The following is a 22,524-nucleotide window of genomic DNA, read 5'->3' as shown; positions in this document are numbered from 1 at the left end:
GTGTGCCTGCCCATCGAGTTTACAGGAGTAAAGAAAGCTTTCCTTTCACATTCGCTCAATTCTGCCACTTATTAGCTTGGGGCTTTGGGCCAGTCACCTGCCTTGCCTAACTTTCCATTTCTGTATCCGTGAAATAGATCAATCCTGTCTCTCTCTCGAGGCTTGCTAAGGATTAAGTCTCAAGTGTTTTCAGTTGTGAGCACCTCAGGATCTTTTTTAAATGAACCCTGATAAAAATCTGAAAAAACGAACAAACAAAACCCTTTACACCAGGATGCCCGTTCTGAAGCACCTCATTTTTCATACTTTTTTAAAGATTTATTTTTATTAATTTTTTTTTTTAAATATTTCGAGAGACAGAGAGAGACAGAGGGTGATCCAGGGAGGGGCAGAGACAGAGAGAGGGAGACACAGAATCCAAGTAGGTTCCAGGCTCTGAGCTGTCAGCACAGAGCCCGACGCGAGGCTTGAACCCACGAACCGTGAGCTCATGACCTGAGCCGAAGTCAGACGTTTGACTGAGCCACCCAGGCACCCCGAAAGATTTTAAGTAATCTCTACACCCAACGTGGGGCTTGAACTCACAACCCCGAGATCAAGAGTTGCACTCTTCACCAACTGAACCAGCTAGGCGCCCCCATACTGACTTTTTGGTAAACTTTCTAGGGCTTCATTTTTCCCTTCAGCTTTTGGTAAACAAAAAGCTGAAACATGGAAACCTATTTATGTGGTTTATTGAAGAAGAGATAGTCAAAAGTGGATGATTCTTAATACAGGAAACCCCACTGAAGTTTAATTTTTGAGACAACAGTGATCTTGTGGGGACAGTAAAGTGACCAACAGTGCTACTAATTAAAGTCTCCCCTAGTAAGTACCACCTCCCTTGGATCAGATACACTATTTATGTAAAAATATTTTAAAAGCATATGCAAGTCTTAGGACACGAATGAACAAATAAAGTCCAAACTTGGAAGTGAAGGAGACAAGCATCTGGGGATACTTTTGAAAACAGTATGCTTTTTGGGGGAAAAAAGAAAACAAACAACCAACTTACTTTTAATCAGAACTGAAATACAAAAGGATTATTTCTGACCTTTGGGCAGAGGGGCTTGGTTTTCTCTAACCAGCTTTCCCGCCAGAAACCTTCTGATAATTTTACCCTAGGCCATTTCGGCTTCTCACAGATGTTAAATGAGTTTCCTTACAAAGTATCTGAGAATATTGTTTAGTGATAAATAAACTCTTGTGTTTTATATGGGAAGAGGGGGGCGGGGGGGGCATAACTTTCCTTTCTTTCTCTAAGGAAAAGGAGAGGGGCACATTTCATTTCATTTCATTCTTGGCTTGCCTGAGCTCCTTGAAAAACAGCCTTTGCTGCTTCTTCAGGTTCCCCATTCGATACTAGCTACGGAAGGTGTAAAATGCTTCCAGGCGGGAGCCAGATAAAAGGTAAATAAAGCCCCTTATTCTGATACTAACGAAAGCCAGAAAGCCAGGGCTAGAGGTCAGCCTAAGAACTCCTTGGCCACTCTGGGCCCTCGGCTTGGATCTCATCCTTTGCGCTGAGATCACGTGCCTGGGAAAGGCCGGGCTGAAGAAGACGGGAGCGTGGAGAAGAGTATGTTCGAAGGGAAGGAACGTCAACCTTGGTAGCAGCCTCCCTCCCCCACGCCCAGCCCTGGAATGAACGCAAACAAGGAGCAGTGCCCTCTTGTTTGCCCTCTCCCCAACCCGATCAGCCCCCTCCGTACAAACAAGGAGCCCAACAGGACAGCCAAAGGAGTGGGTAAGCCCGCAGATGTGGCTGCCATAGGCCAGTGAGTGACAGTCACGCCCCGCTGCTCGTTAACTGCAGGCCCGGGACTCTGCTGTAGGGGGCGCTGTTTTGCAGAGGGGAAATTTTGCGCAAAGAATGGAAGTGGCTTCAGGGACTCCTCTTTGCCCTGCAGAACGTTTGCTCGGCAATGTGCTTGAAGCAACTGTCTTCATCTCAAAGAGGCGGGGCACGCGTCACCTCCTGAAAAATAGCTGTGTGAATTCAAAGGTCTCCTTACAACGTTTGTTCTTTCCTCCTTAGCGGGGACCTTCTCTCTGGGGTTTTTGTCCACCAACTTTAAACTACAAGGTCAACGTGGCAGCTACCCAGCTGTGGCATTACGGTTTTTCCATCCTGGCTTTGGACCTTGAGGGAAAGGAGGTCCAAAGAGAACAAAACGTGACAATAGCTGAGACATGCAAATCCGATCTCTGTCCCTCCTGGGTTCCTGGGAAGGGCAGTGTTAAATTCGCCACAGCTCAGATCAGATGAGGAGCCCTTAACAGGATCGCCGGGTTTCCTCTGAGAGCACGTTGGCGGCCACACTTCATTCCCTGAAAGGGACTTGGCCAATAGTCAACTCCGTTCTCTGAAGCACCTAAGTGTGTCCTTTTCTGGCCTAACCAAAGTTAGGGGCTGCACACCCATTCCAGAATTATGACCATCTCTGCTTTCAGAACCACTGGGTCTGCATGCAGAATCAAAGCCCAGCCCTGGGACATTTTTACCGCTATAAAACATTGGACCGGTCAGACAATCTCTCTATGCCACTCTTTCCATACTTGCAACATGTACCTCGTGGGATTATTCTGAGGATAAAACTCAGATAATGTGCATGAGGCTTTTCCCATAGAACCTGGCACATGGTGAGCCCTCACTAGGTGTTTGATTTCTATTTGTCACAGGATGAGGTCAGATGGACTAGATCATTCCTAAAGTCCCATCCAGACTCTGTTGCCTCTTGGAATTTTCAAAACAAGGACACTTTTCTCCCCCATCCACTAAGATACGAAGTTCAAATGGAAGTACCAACTTTCACTGATGAAAATAGATGAAGTAACTTAGAAAGCAGAGTTGCCCAAATGCTCTTAACATCTGGCTCTAATATTCATTTTTCTGCTCGTTTTTGGATTGGAAAACAGAATGCCAAATAGACTTCAGCTGTCCTTAAGGAATGTAATAGTGATCATGAAAGAGACAGTGCGAAGCCGGCACACTTCTCTTTAAGTTTCTGATTTGAGAAACAGAGAACATGAAAGCCGAACATCTAAACAGAGTTTACCCAGTCCTTGATGCATTTTTTTTTTTTTCCAGAGCCCAGCCATACAATACTACAAGTAACCACATAGCTGTTATTGATGGTGAGTTCTTACTCCTTCTCCATAGAAGACATTTCTGGATCATTGTAAAGGCAGCTAGTTCTGAGTGCAAGGAAAGAAAAAAAAAAAAAAGCAAGTAAACATTTTCTCCACTGTTACCACTTTGTAGGCACAACACTCTCGGGTATTTTAAACTGTGTGATGTGGGTCTCACTGCCAATGGCGAACAAATCTACACCTGATTCTTTTACCACCGGTTTTGAAACTTACTAATTCCCCATGATTGAGAAACACAAAAGGGAAATGGAAAATTCCAAACTCCCGGGGTCTCTTCTGTTCTTGTTATTATTTCCTGACTTTTCAATCTATCTTATTCGGAGATCATGATATTGCAAATTTTTATTTGACACCCAAATACTATACTTTATACACAATGGACAGTCCCTCTCAAGCAGCCCCATTTTTATGTGCACATGAACACAGTTAACTTTCAGTTTGTACAAGAATGAGGATTTTCCTAGATACTAAGACCAAAAAAATGCCAATGTCAGCTTTCTTTGTTACAGAAAAAAACTGGGACACTTAAACACAACACAGCTGAGCTGTGTTCCCGTACTATAAGTGAATCCTAAGATTAACCTGCACTGAATGTGTCCAGAAAGAAAAAAAATGTAGCCATATAAGATAATGAAATAATAGTTTTGTTACAATGTATGAACGTGTTCATGCTTTTGGTGTAATATTAGCCGCTTTTGATATTCCATATTGGCAGAGTTCCTGTTAGCAAATTTCAAATGTACTTTATATTAATTTTGATCAATTTCAACTTGTACTTTCTCTCCTATTATATTTTATTATCGGCGAAGACTAAAGAGATTCTACAATCTTTTTAAACTTTTTTTTTTTTTTTTTTTTTTTTGAGAGCCAGAGAGAGCCAGAGCCTGAGCGGGGGAGGGACAGAGAGAGAGGGAAACACAGAATCCGCAGCAGGCTCCAGGCTCTGTCAGCACAGAGTCCAACGTGGGGCTTGAACCCATGAAACCGTGAGATCATGACCTGAGCTTAACCGACTTTAGCCACCCAGGCGCCCCATAGAAATTCTGCCATCTTTTTAAATGAGAGCTCCTTTTGTAAATGTGAATATTTCACAAGCTAATGTATCTGCCCGAACACGAGAGGTTCAGTTCCTAACGGCGGGCATTTTGTTGGGATGGTAGAAGGCGATCTCCCTGGGAAGGGCAGAGGGCTTCTTCCCTCCGCCGTTCTCACTGGTGGTCAGGTATTTTTACAGAGGATCTTGGCAACTTGAGTGAACAAGGGCCGTCAGGCAGGGGTTGACAGTATGCCAGAAAGACCTAGCAAAGCTGGAGCGGAGTCAAGAAAAGGCGCTCTTCCGAATCTAGCTTTTCTGTTTTTTTTTTTTTTTAACTTTGCGCGATCCTTCCCATGAAAACAGCAATTTGCAATCCATTTAATACTGTCCCTCCAAAGGCAGCGGACAGATTCTTTAAAACAAGAATGGCTCTCTCTATACAACTAGTCCTGTGAAAATATTTTCTGTCCTGTATAGATGCCAAGTTTTAAGGAAAACAGAAGACAGGCTGAAGAAAGTCAACGAAGAGGCCGTGTGTGTGTGGGGAGAAGGTGAACATTTGAAAAGAAAGCAAAGCAACAGATAGGTTCTGTTCCATGACAAGGTATATGTTTGCTTTGGTTAGAACCAGCCCGAAGCTTTCTAATAAAGGTCACGTGGAAAGTCAGCGTGTGTCTGTTAATTGAAAGAACCTGGGTTATCTGGCTTCTAGAACTAAACCACACATCTGCAGTGACCAAGTTTTCTGGGCCCCAAATCCTCATATACCGTCTGTCCGAGGATTTAGGGGTCACTCCAGAGGGTGAAAGATAGTTAAGGAGATGTAGTTAGGGGGCTAAAATGGTAGGATTCCGAGGCATTCCAATCCTCTGTGGGGCCGACCGTGAAATTCTTACTACTTTTTCAAATGTGCCAGTATCTTTCAATTCCTCACACGTGTAATGTCACCATCAAAAGAAGGAGGATCAGTTGGAGGGGAATTCAGACAGGGAGATTACCCACTGAATCCAAAGCAAGAGCATAGACTCCTAAGACAAATCTAGTTATTTCTACTCAGGTATTTAAAGTGGTGATTCTCAGAGCGAGGTGCTGAGCCAGGCAACATCGGCATTACTGGAACGTGTTAGAATTCCGGATTCTCAGGCCTGCTGAATCAAACTCTGGGGTGAGTCCCAGGATACCGTGTTTGAACCAGTGCACCTGGGGATTCTGATGCACAGCAAAGCCTGAGAATCACTGCTCTACAGGGATGAACTTGATCTTAGGCACATTTGTCAATTTATGCAGCAGAAATTTCCTGAGCATCTATTCTGTATTAGATACGCTGGGTCCTTCCTTCAGCAAGGAGATCCAGACATCTCAGGACCACCTGAGGCTAGTTAGATACCGAGGGAGAGAGTCTGTGGGCGTAGGGAAGAGAAGGAATGATCAGAGAGAGAGAAAAAAAGGAGAAAGCCACACAATAAACCCCAAATGATAACTGTTTCATTATGGTAGCTAAACAGGAAAAGTAGAAATATGGATGGGGGTGGAGTGGGAAATTCTATGGAAAAGGCAAGGTTTTAATGGAGATAATGAAAGAATACAACAATATGACTCTATAATGGGTTTGGCTGGAAAGTTATTGATTTCCCTCCCCTCAATCTTTTGTCTTGAAAACACCTCCTTAATTTCATAAGGATAATATCATCCAAAAAAAAAAAAAAAAAAGAATCTGAAACAGAAATTCATTGCTCTGTCTCCAGGGAATCTCATGACACAATGTAAGCCGAGTACAGATAAAAGCTAACAGGGCACTTCACGCCCACATCTGGTTCCTTGGTTCCTAACATCTTCCTTTCCCAACTTCAGGTTTGTAACAGTTGAGTTAGAGACTGAGAAGATTCTGTTAGAGTAGAAATGTAAAGACTTCTGAGTACTGTTAGTCTACATGGGTGTCCATTATCTTGAAAGAAAACCAACGCAGCATAGGAATCTTATAACACTAAACTATGCCGACATTTCTAAGGCAAAAATCTTTCCTCAAATTTTAATTAATTTTTTTTTTTAAAGTAAGTTCTATGCCCAATGTGGGGCTTGAACTCATGACCCTGAAATGAAGAGTTGCATGCTCTTCCGACTGAGCCAGCCAGGTGCCCCTCATCCTCGAATTTTTACCCAAAAGATCCACACTGTGGGCAAATAATTCTACATAGCACCTGCAATAAAAATGTGCTATAGGAAAAAAAAAAATAGCTCAATGGATTATTCTCATGAGGAATTGGCATTTACATCTATACAGAAAAAAAAAAACACCAAAACGTATTTATTCAGAATTTGTAGCTGTTTGGACATTGCCAGGTTTCTGCTTTTGCACTGTTAAAATGAGAACTAGTTATAAATATTAATGGTGTAGGCAATATTTGAAATGGAAAAGCTTTAATATAGTAGACATTCTAAATAGTACTTGTCTGCATTTGACATAAAGTGTCAGAAAAAAATTTTTGAACTTGGAAATAAAAGGAAATTACTGGGATGTTCTTTGAAAGGAATGCTGAGTTGACTTTCTGTTGATGAGCTATTTTAAAACTCTTTGGGGGACAGAGATGCTAATAATTTCAATCCAGTGGAAAAGATAATCCTAATTTACAGTTTATTGCCCTGTTGGATGTTGATCCATTTTGCATCTAAACCAATAATCTTATCCTAACATTCCTTTATAAATCACCTACAGAAATCTAGCGTTGCAAGCGTCCTTTGAACTGGTTTTTACACTTTATTGGGTCTGTCATTAAATAATTAGTTGAGTAAAATCATTGGCAGGTATCATTTCATAGTTTTGTATTAAAGTTAAAATTTTGCCTTTTCAAAAGGTATACTTTAACAATAGTGAGTAATGATCCTTTTTCTATTCATCCAAATAACTCTGAAGCTATTTAGTTGAGCATATTTCCAAGTCACTAAATAAGGGGCTTAAAAAAACTTGGAAAGTCACGAAATTGGTTCCATAGTCCAAATTTCGACTTGTCATCGTTTCTCTCTTATTAGGATGAATTAATGAGCTTTTGTGGCCTGAAACTATCTAACAACGATCTGGATGTTATATGTGATGGTGCCTATGAGGTGTTCCTTTGCTGTGGTGCCTAAAATTACATGTACATTAAAAAAAAAAACAAAAAACCCCCACCACCACCACCAAAAAAAAAAAAAAACAAACAACAGTAACAAATGCGTTCCTTAAGGTAACCAAGATCACAGGGGAAAACAGATTGTAGTACAACTACCAGACATTGCATCTAATGTGGGACAAAGGGGACCCTTTAAAGTGCAGCATTATCATCAGGATGCAAAAATAAAACGCCAGGCATGCGGCTTCTCCCGATTCATTCCTGAAACGCAAGCCAACATCACGCCAGCTGCTGAACAAAAACCAAGTCTTACTTAGCTGCTTCTGATGCTTCCCTCAGTTCTTCATCCAGTCTGCATGAGCAAAAATTATCGGTGTGGAAAAGAAACAGAAAAGAAGCAAGCACAGCGTGAGAGAGTCACTCAGCAAAGCAGAGCCAAACATAAGTGGAGCACATGTGCCTTTAAAAACCATCCTTTGGAGCACTGAGACACGCTCCTTCGATTAGATATGGTGCCATTTCCTCCCATTCGGTGTTTCTGCATGTTTGCTTGGCAAATTCCTTCATAAAGGTAGGTAGATAACACAAGTTGCAAGGAGAGCAGAAACATGCTGGCGGAGTAAAGCTGAAAACGTCCACACCGGTCTGTTGCGTATAGTTAGAGACAGCTTGCAGCCTGGGCCAGCTCAAGGGTGAATCTGGCCTAGTGGGTTTCAGTTGCAAATCAGGCTGACCTCAACAGCTTTACACACAAGACAAAGACCAGGAATGGTATGCAACAAGGGACGGATAGAATGACCTCTTGCTCTGGTAGCATGTTGAGGTCACCCACGAGTCTAAGACACAGGTGCACACACACAGCGGGTCCAGCGTGAATTGTAGATCAGGAGATTTTACCTCACACTTCTCTTATAAGATCTCTCTTCATCGTACCTTACGGGATAAAAATGAATGCAATGAGCAAGATGAGCCAACAGACGGAGAAAATGACAGGTACATGTTTTAAAGAACGGACAGAACGGGAGAGAAAAAGCCTACCCCCCTGAAAGAATCAAATTGCCTTTTTTGGAGAAAAACGTATTTTCATGGGATATAATCGAGGAGTTAGAATTCATGATTAGCTTCAGCCAGTCCTCGTTATTTGCAGGTTCTTTGCATTGTTTGCAAATTTGCCTCCTGCTTGCATTTTGTTTCTGACCCCCCGCACGTCAATACCTGTGGCGCCTTTATGGCGACTCACTACTTTTATTAGTGGCAAAAAATTTGAGCCACCTGATGTGCACATTCCCAGTCGAGGCCCAACAAAACAAGGCTCTGCCTTCTCATTTTAGCGCAGGCTCAGGCTGCCAACAGGTGCTGTCTATTTAGTGCCATGTTTTCCCTGTTCTTGTGCTTTTAATTGGTAATTTCGCCATTTAAAATGCCCCCAAGCGGAGTGTTCAGGCGCTGTCTGGCATTCCTAAGCACAAGAAGGCTGTGATGTGCCTTCTGGAGAGGATCTGTGCATTAGAGAAGCTTTGTTTGGGCAGGGGCTATGGTGCTGCTGGCCGTGAATTCAGTGTTAGTGAGTCAACAATATATATCAAATCAGCCATTTTTACACAGAAACACACAACAAGGTTCTATGTTAATTGGTTAATGGAAATTAACCAGGTGTTTGCAGGAACTTAGCCCTGTATTCCTCCTAGGAACAACGGTTCGCTATTTAGGGTTCTAGAACATGATTGCCACAAATAACAAGGATATACTGTCATCAACAATTATAAATCTAATTTCAGATTGGGCAACTTTTTCTTTCATTTAAGTCCTTTGATGACAGGCTCCAGCCTAGCTGACTACTGGTCTTGGGACTGGCCGAGATTAGATTCTCCGAATGGTATTCAGTAATAGGCTTATGGCTTCTCTCATTTTGAAAATGGCATAACATGAAAATGAGACAATGCGGGCCAGGAACAGAAGTGGCAAAAAGGACATCCAGAGAAGACGGACGGCGGAAGAAAAACATGGACACACGGGGAGGACAGGGATGGTTGTAAATTTCTCCCTCCAGAAGAAAATCTTCCCAAATGGAGCCCCTTTCTCCTTAAGAAACTTCTCCCAAATGGAGTCATTGAAAACTGATGGGTGTCAATGAATGAAAAGTGCCTTGGGCATGTTTAACTTCTCATTTAAACTTTCCTATAGATAATGAGTCTCTAAAAGCAACCTGATTATAATACATAACATTCTGGATTGCCAACTCTTGCTGGGAAGGCTCTTGGATGCACTATGCACATTTTCACCCAATCCTTGGGGCCTTTCTATGAATTGCCCCTTACTTCCCCATTTTCTGGATGCTGCACTGAGGCATGGAGAGGTTTTTTTAATGTTTACTTATTTCTGAGAGAGAGACAGACAGACAGAGGACCCGAAGTGGGCTATGCACTGACAGCAGACAGCTTGATGTGGGGCTGGAACCCACCAACAACGAGATCCTGACCTGAGCCCAAGTCAGATGCTTAACTGACTGAGCCACCCACGCGCCCCAGCTCAATATCAGGGGCTGGCAGGAAGGTTCAAATCTATTATTAAGCCTCCAAAACCCATTCTCTTTATCTCCAACTGCCACACCATGGAGGCATTGCCCTATTTAGCTAGAAAGTGGCCAGTGCTCATTTCCACTTGAAGAGATAATGTCCTGGTCATCTTTTGCAAAGGGAGACAGCCCTACAGGAGGTGGGTACTCCAGTGACTTTACCGACCGTAGGAGTGGAGCTTAGAGGTGGGGATGCTCCTTTTTGAGGTAGCAGGATTGAGCTGTGAGGTAAGCAGGGGGTGGGAGTCCTATAAGCTAAAGAGGGTCAAAGCCGCTGTTAGGATCACACGAACACTGCTTGATTCGGCTAAGCCAACGGGTAGTTCTAAGCCAAATCATTATCCCATGTTCACCTCATATCAAGAGAAGGAAAACCAAACGCATCTACTCCTGAGCTAGGACTTCCAATACTTTAAGGGGGGGTGAAGGAAACTGCTAGAAAAGGGTGTGAGAATTCTGCTGCCAGGCTGACCTGGGTCTGAATTCTAGTTCCATCTCTTCCTTGCTCCTCCTTATACTTGACATAAATAGCTTTTCTTCGTTGTTGGCTTCCCTTCCCTGCACTTGGGGGTTTACTATGGGGATTAAACACCTACATACATAGAGCACTTCTAATGCCGGATACGGTATTGCCCCGAAATAAATGCAAGTCTTTTCTTTCCAGCTTCTTTGCCCACCCCTCCCCCTGCCTTTTTTTTCTTTTTAGTAAAAAGACTCTTTTTTGGAAGTGCAGATTGGGAAGTCTACTTTGCTATCCATCTTATGGAGGAAGATAGGCTATCCTTGTCTGTCTTGTCTGTTTTCTTCGAGCTAAAGCTTAAAGGCCTCCCATTTTCAATCAAATAAAAAGAAAAAATGAGTGAATCAGACACAGAGGAAGAAAAGCACAACCCACAGAGAACAACGGTTCTTTGCAACAGTGAGCCAAACAGGAGAGTTCCCTCCTCGGCATCCGTACTTTTAAGTCTCAGCTCCAAGCAGCCGGTGTTAACTGTTATTCTCATTATTTTCACAGCACGATCCAGCGCCCTTCAGTCTCCATGCTGTTTCCTCACGGGCTGCTAATTGCATTACCCTGAGGAAGGGGATCATCCCTACCCACGCCACCTACCACTCTGCCTTACCTTTCACCTGAAGGGACCCGTGAAGAAAAGGGATTTAGAAGAAAACAGAGAAAAGATAGTTTATTTTTTCCCCCTTTTCCTAGGGCCGGGCAGGTAAATTACTTTCCATAAGGCAATAAAGAAGGCAAAGCTGTGCTCAGACCCTGTTGTGTCTGCGAGAGAGGGAGACACAGGCAGCAGGTGCACTGATTCATATTAAATCTATGCTTTGCAAAATGGGAGCAAAATTTAAGGTGAAATGAGCAATGATCGATAACCCCAAGAGAAGATTATGTGAAAGAGAATCTGAAAGAACAGGTCTCTATGGGTATTCGGAAAAAAAAAATCTATTGATTGGAAAACACTCGGTATTTATTTTAAATAGAATTCACGACATTTCCCCAGTATTCCAGAAGTGAGTTGTTTTCCAATCCCCTCCAAACATGCAGAATTTCTTACCAAATCTTGGAAACCATCACGACTTACTTGATGATGCTTTCTGGAATATGGATGCAGTCCATTGGGATCAGCCCACTGAGTTCTGATAAACTATTGACATACTTAATTTTACTGCTGAATTTTGAGCTAAAAGAAAAGAGAGAGAAAAGATATCATTAGTGTCCACTTCATCCCTTCTAAGTGTGTTGCCTCTTCTTGAAAATCCTGAAAAAGTTAACACGTTGGCCCCGCACTTACTAAGAAGAAAGGCTACACATCCGAGTAGTTGCAACATGCCAGATACTGTTTTAAGAGGTTTATATGTATCGACTCCCTTATTTCTTCTTAAGCCTAGTGAGGTAGGCTTGTTATTATTATTCTCTTTTTGTTTTAAAAGATGTTCCGAGTGCTCCTTTAAAACTTGGGGAGGGGCTGAGAGGAGGAGAGAGGAAAAAAATCCCAAGCAGGCTTCACTCTGTCAGTGCACAGCCCCACCTGGGGCTCCAGCTCACGAACTGCGAGATCCTGACCTTAGCCGAGGTCAAGAGTCAGACGCTTAACTGACTGAGCCACCCAGATACCTCTAATTCTTCTTCTTCTTCTTCTTCTTTTTTTTTTAAAGATAAGGAAACTCGACACACAGAGAGTTACGTATTTGCCTAAGGTTTCACCTCAGGTATATGGTAGAGCCTGGATTCCAACCAGAGCAGTCTGACCAGTCTATACTCTTATTTTTTGTAAGTTTTTTTCTTTTAATTCCAGTTAGTTAACAGTGTTATATTCGTTTCAGGTGTCCAATATAGGGCTTCAACACTTCCATGCATCCCCTGGTGCTCATCACACGTGCCCTCCTTAATCCCCCTCACCTATTCTCTCACCCCCCTCGGGTCTACACTCTTGACTGCACATCACATGGCCTCTCAGAGGTTTCTGCCACTCTCCACATTCATCGGTTTATGGTTCACTTGGCTTTGTTTGCTTGTTTCTTTGTTCTTAAATAAAAATCTTGTCATTAATTCTTTCAGACTCTTCCAAGGTGGATCTATTTCATGTTTTTGCACGTTTATTTCATGTGTGTGTGTGTGTGTGTGTGTGTGTGTGTGTGAGAGAGAGAGAGAGAGAGAGAGAGAGAGAGAGAGACAGAGGGAGAGTGAGAGAGAAGGCAGACAGGGGAGGGGCAGAGAGAGAGAGGGAGAGAGAGAATCCCAAGCAGGCTCAGTGATATCAGCACACAGTCCAACATGGGGCTGTAACTCATAAACGGAGATCATGACCTGAGCCCAAACCAAGGGTCAGATGCTTATATGACTGAGCCATCCAGGCACCCCGAGGCTGATCAATTTTGCAAGTATACATGGGACACCTGGGTGGCTCAGCTGGTTGGGTGTCCGGTTTTGGCTCAGGTCATGATCTTGAGATTCATGAGTTCAAGCCCCACACTGGGCTCACTGTTGTCAGCACACAGCCCACTTCAGATCCTCTGTTCCCTTCTCTCTGCCCCTCCCCTGCTTGTGCTGTCTCAAAAATAAAACATTAGCTTCTTAAAGTATGTATAAACTCATTTTCCTCTTAATATTTTAGCTTAATTGTTTTTTTTTTTTTTTTAGTTTTTTTCTTTTTTTAAGTTTTAGCTAGCACGTTCAGTCCAGATGGACCAAAACCATATTCCAGTAACTGGATCTGAATTACAAACAGCTTTCATCTACACGTTATCATGTTAGATGTGTGTAGATGGATATAAGACAACATGAAAAGATACTATTGCAACTGATCAAGGAATGTGCCTCTGGGGAAACGAGTTCCGAACAGAAACTGGCAGTTGTTGAAGGAAGAACTTAGTCTTATCGGTAATGGTTGGATGTTTCATAAGGAGAAAGCATTTGTGTATTATTGGTGTAATTGCAAACTGCTTTTTAAAATGTATCATTCCACTTGAAAGGGAACTTGATCAAGCATCGAACTTTCTGGAATGGTTTCCGAGAAAAAGACCTCTCCAGGCTAGAGATCATGCTGAGCCGTCTGCCAATTGTACTGCCTTCTGTTCAACTGCTGTGCATTCTAGAAGGAAGGCTTTGTGGGGTCATCTCTCTGTACGGTTATCTTTCACATTTTACTTGCAATCTGACCCTGGGCCACTGGCGGTGAATGACTTGTGTCTCCATAGAGTCACTTCTAGTCGTCCTGAGAAGTCTTGGATGGACACACACTACCTCTTCCTTCCCCTGGACTTCCTGAGCTAAATTCAGGTTTTGATAAAAGATAGAGTGGGTGGAAGGGGAACCCTCCATCCAGCTCCAGGGTTACGTTCACTAGAATGTACAGTTCTCTGAACATGTCATGTTGTCCCTTTCTTGGTGTGTTTGGACCCGCTGTTTCCACCTGGTTTCAGCTAGTCCATCCTATCGGTTCTTCAAAACTCACCTTGAAGGCTCGTTCTTCTGGAACACCTCTCTTGACGCAGGCTCTCAGCCTTTACTCTCTACCTGTCGCCCCAAATTCACCCTCACCGTGTTATCACCCCCATTTTGCTTCAGCTATACCCTCTGTTTCAATTGCTGACTTGTCTATGTCAGCTGCCGTGCCTCTCAATCTCCACCTAACCCAGTACTTGCCACAGACAATTCATTAAAAAAAATAAATGAATTTCCCATCTACCTCTATCATAGGTGTTCTCCTTCAGCAGCAAAAGGACCTATAACACATTTTAGTGACCTCTTTTTTCAGGTCTAAAAATTGGTTACACTGATACAGACTGATTCAGAGGGGGATCTTTAAAGACGGAAGATCTCACATGATGAGACTGTAGGCTATAATATTTAAGTACTTGAAATGTGTTTTCTTTACAATTAGGCAGACCACTGGGTTCAAAGTCTGAGTCTATCACTTACTGGCTATTTTACATTAGACCTGGGGTTGGCAAACTATAGCCTATGCACCAAAGCCAGCTTGTTAGCTGTTTTGGTTTTTTTTGTTTTTGTTTTTGTTTTTGTTTTACAGTCCTCCAGCTAAGGATTGTTTTTACATTTTTTTTTTAATATTTGAAAAAAAATCTGACACCAAGAATATTTTGTGATATGAAAACATTTTTAAGAAGTTCAATTTCAGTGTTCACATATCAAGTTTGATTCGAAGACAGCCACACTTACTTATCTACATAGTGTCTATTAGACTGTTTAGGACCTATAATGGCAGAATTGAGCAGATGTGACTGAGACCGGGTGGTCCACATAACCTAAAATATTTACTGACTGATCTTTTACAGAAAGGGGTTTGCTGGTTTTTGCATTAGACAACTTAATTGACTTCACTGAACCTCAGGGATGTTTCCTGCATGAGGGAAACAGTAAACAGTACCTCCTTCAGAGGACTCACATTACAATTAAATGAAATACTGCCTGTACATACTCAGTAAATGTAAGCCATGAGTTTCTATAATTTACCACAATACTCTTTGCTATCATTTTATTACTGTTGTTGTACTTACCATCTTGAAACTCCCTTCGACAAATGATGTTGAATTGTAATTACTTCTCAGTATTCTCACAGTAACAAAGTTTTGTTATTTACCAAGAAACTTATTTGTTTTATAACACCCAAATGATCAAACAAATATCAGTGAGTGAATACGATAACTAACATTTACTTTTCTTAGCTATTAAATTTGAAAAGAAAAACTTTTAAAAGATTCTATTTTGAAGTAATCTTTGTATCCAGTGTGGGGCTTGAACTTATAACCCTGAGATCAAGAGTCACATACTCCACCTACTGAACCAGCCAGACACCCCACCATTAAATTTTTTATAAGCTCTTCAGTGTACATTGATTCCTATTCCCTTATCAAAACATTTTCTTTTTTTTAATGTTTATTTTTATTTTTGAGAGAGCGAGAGAGAGAGAAAGTGTGGGGGCGGGAAGGGCAGAGAGAGAGGGAGAGAGGATTCGAAGCAGGCTCCGGGCTTTGCGCTGACTGCAGAGAGCCCGGCACTGGGCTCGAACTCATGAACTGTGAGATCATGACCTGAGCCAAAGTTGGACGTTTAACCTGAACCACCCCGGCATCCCAAAGCATTTTCTATCATTAAAGTAAGTGGCTTTTGTATACCTTAAATATTTCATATTATTTTTTTTTAATTTTTTTTTTTACATTTATTTATTTTTGATAGACAGAGACAGAACACAAGTGGGGGAGGGGCAGAGAGAGAAGGAGACAGAGAATCGGAAGCAGGCTCCAGGCTCCGAGCTCCGAGCTGTCAGCACAGAGCCTGACGTGGGGCTTGGCTCGAACTCACAAACCGTGAGATCATGACCCGAGCTGAAGTCGGATACTGAACCGACTGAGCCACCCAGGCGCCCCTCTCATATTATTTTTTTAAAGCAATTTCACACGGTATGGTAAAGAACTAAACTTTGCCAGAGGAAAACTAGGTTGAAAGATGCCACTCAATGGTTGGAAGTGAACATGCTACATACATGTAAGTGAACACTGAACAAAAAAGGTAGAATTGGGAAGGCACAGTAAATGTCCATGTAAAAAATAAATAAATAAAGGTTTTTAACCTTTAGCATTTTTTTTTCCTCCACAAGTGATCAGAATGTTTCTTAGAAATTCATCAATAACTTTGAGACAGAAAACTTTCAGTTCATCTCCTCTGCATCCCAATGTTAGGTAAGACTGCATTTTATTTTAAAGCTCTCTAGGCAATACATCCTGTCCCTTTCATTTAACTGTTTCAAGTCTCACTATATTATGAGGCATGTTTTCTTTTTCTTTGTGTCCCCAAAATGTAAGGTTATACAGTATCTAACACAACATAAATGGTGGATAAATATTCACAGAATTGAACTGAATCGAAACCCAGAATCCTCATGGGCAATGAAAAAAAAGCTCTCAAAATGGCTGCCCAGACTCTTTCCCTAAGTTTCGTGACCTACATGATATGTGTTCAGAAGAAACAGAACAATTAAGACAAGGCACACCACTCCCGTCTCTGTCCTTGGTTTGTCTTTATTTTTCCACTGTTGCGTTATGATGCTTTTTCTACGCTCTACAAATTACCAAGTCACTTTAAAAGTATTACCTACTCCCTTCTGTATTATGGCATGGAAACCCTCCCACTTCAACCTCTGTGTTACAGCAAGCAATAGAGAGGTCATGTTTCGTAATAGTGGGGAAAAATAGTCATTACAAAATAATGCTCACCCTTAATTAGGGTTCCTTGCTACACAGTCCAAAATAGCATTCCAGGAAAGGCAGGGGCAAAATATGTCTTCCTAAATACTGTCTGTGTTCGTGAATTCTTATTTACAGGACGATGAACACATATTTTGAAAAACGACGAGCAGTACTTTTAGTATAATAACAACCATACCTTATAAAAGGTCGTGTCACTGCAAGGATTGTTCTGATGAACCAAGATGGATGAACAATGATGAAAGATTTCAAATTCTTTCGCAACCTATTTAACAAAAAAAAAAAAAAAGAAAAGAAAAGAAAAAAAAAATCACTCCTAACCCATTTTCAGTAGGAGTTAAAATGGAAAGTATATCCCCAAATAAGCATATTATAATATTAGAGAGTTCTAGGTAAGTTCCTATTATCTGATGGGAAGGAACTGAATGATCATGATTAGTAAAAAAATTATTTTCTTAAAAACTTTTTAATGTTTATTTATTTTTGAGAGACAGAGTGTGAGTCGGGGAGGAACAGAGAGAGAGGAAGATACAGAATCCGAAGCAGGCTCCAGGCTCTGAACTGTCAGCACGGAGCCCGATGCGGGGCTTGAACTCACAAACCATGAGATCATGACCTGAGCTGAAGTCAGATGCTTAACTGACTGAGCCACCCAGGTGCCCCCCCCCCCCAATTTTTTTGAGATATAATTTTTAACTTGTATGAGTCCAACCTCATTTTCCCTCAAATGTAAAGTAGGATGGGTGTATTTCTGGACTGCATACATCTATGACTATCAGGGTGCATTTTTGCTTAACAATTCTTTTCATTTTTGCCAGCATTATCTTTACTGTTTTGAAAAGAACACATTCTTACTAGCAACTTAGCCAATTTCTTTGATCTACTAGGCCTTGGTTTCTTCTTCTGTATTATGAAACAAGTGACAGTAGATCATGTGGTTGTTTGACTTTCAGATTACCATTTTAGCATTCTTGATATTCAGGCATGTTTTGAAGCATTAGCAACGCTACTTTATGAATGTTTAGATCGTCAAATGGATCTTAGATAACATAACAGGGCACTCGCATGTTGTCATGCACGAAGCCACGTCTAAGGGGATGCCACACTTAGCCAACTGAGTCACCCAGGTGCCCCTAACATGTTTTGTTCTATTCAAGCCAATATGGATGGAAGTGAGGTATCTTGGGAAAAAAGTGCACCACGGGACCAAATGGGCTAGCGGTTAACTTGAACTATCTCGGCGAATGATGGACCGTAAGCCCAACAGTCGCCCAGATCAACAGTCCTAGTGCACATAAGCAGCACTTATGTCACGTAAGTGACACGTAAAACCAGTAAAGACACGTAAAACCAGTCACGTAAAACCAGTAAAGAATCGTGGATACTCCACGGGTGCCTGGGTGGCTCACTTGGTTAAGCGTCTGACTCTTGATTGTCTCGGGTCATGATCTCATGGTTTGTGGGTTTAAGCCCCGAGTTGGGCTCCGCACTGCAGAGCCTGCTTGGGATTTTCTCTCTCTCTCTCTCTCTCTCTCAAAATAAATAAATAAACTTAAAAAAAAAAAAAAGAATCATGGATACTCTGTTTATCAGGACAAACCGCACCTTCACGTGGCAACGGCATACACATAGTTTAGAACAGACTTGGTCGCCAGGTTTGAGATGACAACACCTAGCAAAACCTAGGGGAGCTCTGCTTTATTTCAGATTTGGGGCAGCAAGTGAACTTTTCTTAATATTTCTGTCCTTTCTTAACTCTGCATAATTCCATGTTCCCAAAACGTGATCACGTGTTTCGGCAGATGAAAGGGAATTAGGAATGGGAGTTATTGAGGAAGCCAAAACGGAGGTTAAATAATGACGCCCACGTACCGTCTGTCAATCATCTGGTAGCATTTTTTCATCCAGCCCAGCCCTGGCATCTTGCGTCTGGGGGTTGCACCATTCAAGTACACAATCATATAGTCTTCAGCTACCATCAGCTCTAAAGTGCTTATTACATATCTGATCACAGGAAGGAAGAGGAGGGTTTTCATTTCCCACATGAAACAGTTCATCTTATTTACAACATGATTATATGACATTTAAATTACAGAGCGTATGACGTTTAAGAATGGTTGTGCCTATTACCTCTTTACCTTGAAAAGAGTGCAGTTTCCTAAGATTATTTCTCTGAGAGCGAGTATTGCTCATTTATCTGTAGGGTTATCTTGTTTTTATCTTTTTTTTTTTAATGCACGTACGCTAGAAAAATACGTAGGTTAGAACCCGAATTTCAAAAATGTCAACAATGTTATCATGTACCAAAGGCACAAGTGAATGATATAAATGAAGCCATGTTACGGGGGGAATAAAAATAACACTTTATCCAAAGGAAATGTTCCAGGATTTGAGAGTGCAGGCAAGACTGTGTTCGTTTTGTTTTCAAATCACTCAACTGACAAAAGTTCTTTTAAAGGCTTTCGCCTCTTGAGCAATATTCCTTGACAGAGATTTCATTGACTTTTCATCAAAGGCTTAGAATATTCTACATCATCTATTTCCTCCCATTAAAGATGCACTATCTGCCATGCCATGCCATAGACATTCACTCAAAGCACTTTGCCATAAATATCACTCACAGGAAAAGATTTTCCATGACATAGTGGTAATCCGCCCGACTGCTGTCTGGCAGAAAACAGGCAGCAAACACAATGATTGCATTTAGGCCGTCCCCATAGTATCCTGGGGGACAAACAAAAAGACATTTGTGACCAACTGAAAGCTCTTAACAAGATAATATTTAACCTAAAGGGCAAATCTGGAAGCTTTGGCAAGCGTGTGTGCGTAAATGTAACAGATCTTTAAGTGAGTACTATATAGACTATACTTCTGTAAGTACATAACCTTATTTTCAGTGGTTATCATAGAGTATAATATATGTATATTGTATATAGCCTTAAATATACACTGTAAATATATTTGCATAAATGGCATATCCATTGATTATGGATGATTATATGTGTTGTACATAGTCATGAATGGGGTATATAAATATTCAACTTAGCAAACGATGGGGGTTTTGATTTACAGGTTTCTAATATATAATGCTTCAGTCCTTTAACGGCTAAGAGGCTCTCCCTGATCCTTGTTAGCTGTTTTTCTCAGATTCTGGTTAATTTAAAGGGAAAATCTAGTCACTGAACTGCAATACAATCAGGCTCACATACTCCAGTGACCAGATACTAGTAGGTTAACAAGCGAAACACCTTTATTTTGATTTTGTGGACTGGTTCACTTGCCTGTAGTGTCCCTGGGATCTCCAGATTCAACAGACAGTGCATTGACACATGGAAAGTTCTGGCCAGGCCTAGAGTCACTGAGCACAGAATACAGAGCCTCATCTTTTTAAAAAAGAACAAATTCAAGAAAGGCCTGGTGAAAGCCAACCTCTCTTTGCGTTTTACGACAATACGCGCTTCTGAGAAAACTTGAGAATTACTTCCTGGTGACATGGACAGGAAGCAGAGGTGGGAGTGCTATACGCACGTGTGTGAGAAAATAAAAGGCAAGTGTGAACTCCAAGGTCAAGAAAAATATAGGGACATCTCAGGACATTTTACCCACATCTGAAAGCTGTGTGGCATTCTCTAAGCTCCGTGTTCCCTCAGAGCTTATCTTGGACACTCATGGCAGCTGTTGGTCAAACCTCCACGGGTTTGTGCATGGAGTCTCTCGTGTCCTTCAGGCTTACAAATGAAGGAATGCACCGTGTTTTCATTTTTTAATGTCCCTTCATAAACACTTGGAATTTTTGTCATATAACATAGGTCTGGACTTCAGAATCATTACGTAGAGATTGCCTCAAAGCTCTGAGTAGGCAGACGGGACATACCCTCAAGCCTGATCTGAACTCAGTGCGTTTCATTTTTTCAGAACTCTAAATACCCCTCTGGTGATTACATGGCAGGAAAATACCGGCTGGATATAGACTTGGATGGGCTTAACTCTTGAAAAGCAGCTTAATAAGACGTTCTCTACAAAGACAGTATGGCCCTACCACAAAAGAGGTGGGGGAAAAGAGTGATACCAACTAAAAGTATATCAAATTATGGGTTTGTGCGTATGACTAATTTGAGGTTGTTGGATGCAGTGTTTACTCCACATGTGTTAGAAAATGCTACCTATGTAAGTATACGCCCGATGTAACCCATGTTTGCAAAACAGGATTGCCGTGGCTTCCCTATGGATTATTTGCTTTGTTCTGCCTCTTCCAACATGCAGGTAGTTACCAACTTCTTTAAGAACGAGATGTGAAGGAAGATGGCAGGAGATACATTGTAATACAAGAAGTGTTTGTTCCACCGAACAATTTCATTTAAACAGATTCAGAACCCAATGAAAATCCACAAAGGATACCGTGGCTTTGCTACACCAATGCTAACACCACAAAGGTAGGCCATTTAGACTGCGCACAATGCCAAGGACCCGGTTCATTCAAAGAGAGAATAGACATAATGAATCCAACTTAAAAACAAGTACAAAAGCATCTCTGTAGATGTAGCTGCTTGGCTCCAGGGTGTCAACCTAACTTCAAGGTCATGACCACTCAGCTACTTTGATTTCTGTTCCCATTTCTGGAGAATTTCTAATTCTAATTTTTTTTTTTTTTTTTTTTTTTTTTAAGGACAGTCCGAGGTTTCTAAACAGTACTTCAGAAGTCATCTTAAATGGCATTTCAGCTCTTTGTGTCAATGTGCCTGTCCTTGGAATGCTGTGGTGTCACGTTCACCCAGGCTCATTAACTCGAAGGGATACTGAAGAATCAACTCGCCACGTCCTGATCATCGTCTAAGTCAGGAATGTCTCTTTATATAAAAATGCCTGAAATTCACTAGTGAAGGTGGAGTTTTGTAGTTTTGGGCAGAGGAGCTGCAGGAAGGGAAGAAGAGGCAGGAGACAGAGGAAGAGAAGAGGAGGAGAGACGGTGGAAGACGCAAGAAAGGAACGAGAAGAAAAAGACTTCTTCGGGCAAGTTCTCCTTCCCAACCCAGATCTGGTGCCATTGCTGTCAGGCTCGGGAGATATTTCAGATCGTCCTTGCTGGCAAAGGGCGGTAACTGGAAGGAATGGGTCTGTTTGCTCTTGGTTCCTCGCACATGCCTTCGAGGGGGTCGGCTAACCCGATTTCTGCGCTAATATTTAGCTTATTGCAGCTTTAGTCAAGGGAAGTCGGCTGCCAGCAGCTGAAGAGTTCATTAGGAGGATGGCTTTTTGAAAGCATGTACTTAGCTCTCTTCTCAGGAGCCAGGAGGTGAGTTCAGGGTGTGTGCGCTGAGGTGCATCAGCAATGCCACCGCGGGGCCTCCTGAGACCCTCTGGAGCGATAATGCAAACCTTACCTGAGGCAGAACAGACAGGCATGAGGGGGATGGGACACAAGTGTGCCGGCCAGCAAATGGGATGGAGAGAGGAGGGAGGATGTGACAGTCGCAACCAAAACATACACACACACACACCAGCCCGCAACTCTTCTCATTCTTTCCAGGGTCATGTGTCCAGCAACACTGCAGAGAAGTTACCTGAATCTCCTATAACGAAATAAGAGAAGTAAACAAAACAAAACAAAACAAAACAAAACAAACACACACAAAAACACAAAAAACAAAACAAAACAAAAACAAGAAAGGAAACTTCTCATTATAATGCTTCGGTGTAACTGTCCTTGGTTATTGAAATACATTCTCCGTCCCCAAGTTCATAAAAAGCCAGTTTCTGGCCTCCGAGTGACCCCACACTGTTGTTGATCCAAACCACCTAGACCTCTCTTTGGTTTTTTGTTTGTTTGTTTGTTTGTGCAGATAACAGGAATATTGCTCATGGGCTCAGGGGTGGTGACCCCG

The 22,524-nt window shown here is 41.9% G+C and overlaps 1 protein-coding gene across 8 annotated transcripts in view; it reads right to left on the bottom strand.

The window, feature by feature from the left end:
* Positions 1-22,524, bottom strand: part of PRUNE2 (prune homolog 2 with BCH domain) — a 274,947-nt gene that overhangs the window by 4,127 nt on the left and 248,296 nt on the right. For 2 of the 8 annotated variants that reach the window (XM_040449313.1, XM_040449312.1), the window contains exons 13-19: positions 22,204-22,212; positions 19,264-19,366; positions 18,515-18,646; positions 16,821-16,907; positions 11,500-11,598; positions 7,649-7,687; positions 3,190-3,237 (exon numbers count right to left, since the gene is read on the bottom strand). In XM_040449313.1, the coding sequence (XP_040305247.1) occupies positions 3,190-3,237; positions 7,649-7,687; positions 11,500-11,598; positions 16,821-16,907; positions 18,515-18,646; positions 19,264-19,366; positions 22,204-22,212 (517 nt within the window). Of the gene's footprint in view, positions 1-3,189; positions 3,238-7,648; positions 7,688-8,232; positions 8,269-11,499; positions 11,599-16,820; positions 16,908-18,514; positions 18,647-19,263; positions 19,367-22,203; positions 22,213-22,524 lie in introns of all 8 variants that reach the window. The other 6 variants (XM_040449305.1, XM_040449310.1, XM_040449309.1 and 3 more) reach the window with 6 other exon arrangements.

This window comes from Herpailurus yagouaroundi, unplaced genomic scaffold, assembly GCF_014898765.1.
Source record: "Herpailurus yagouaroundi ecotype Mexico unplaced genomic scaffold, PumYag 199, whole genome shotgun sequence".
Taxonomy (NCBI): domain Eukaryota; kingdom Metazoa; phylum Chordata; class Mammalia; order Carnivora; family Felidae; genus Herpailurus; species Herpailurus yagouaroundi.
Note: the sequence above shows the minus strand (reverse complement) of the source record. Positions and strands in the feature narration are given on the sequence as shown.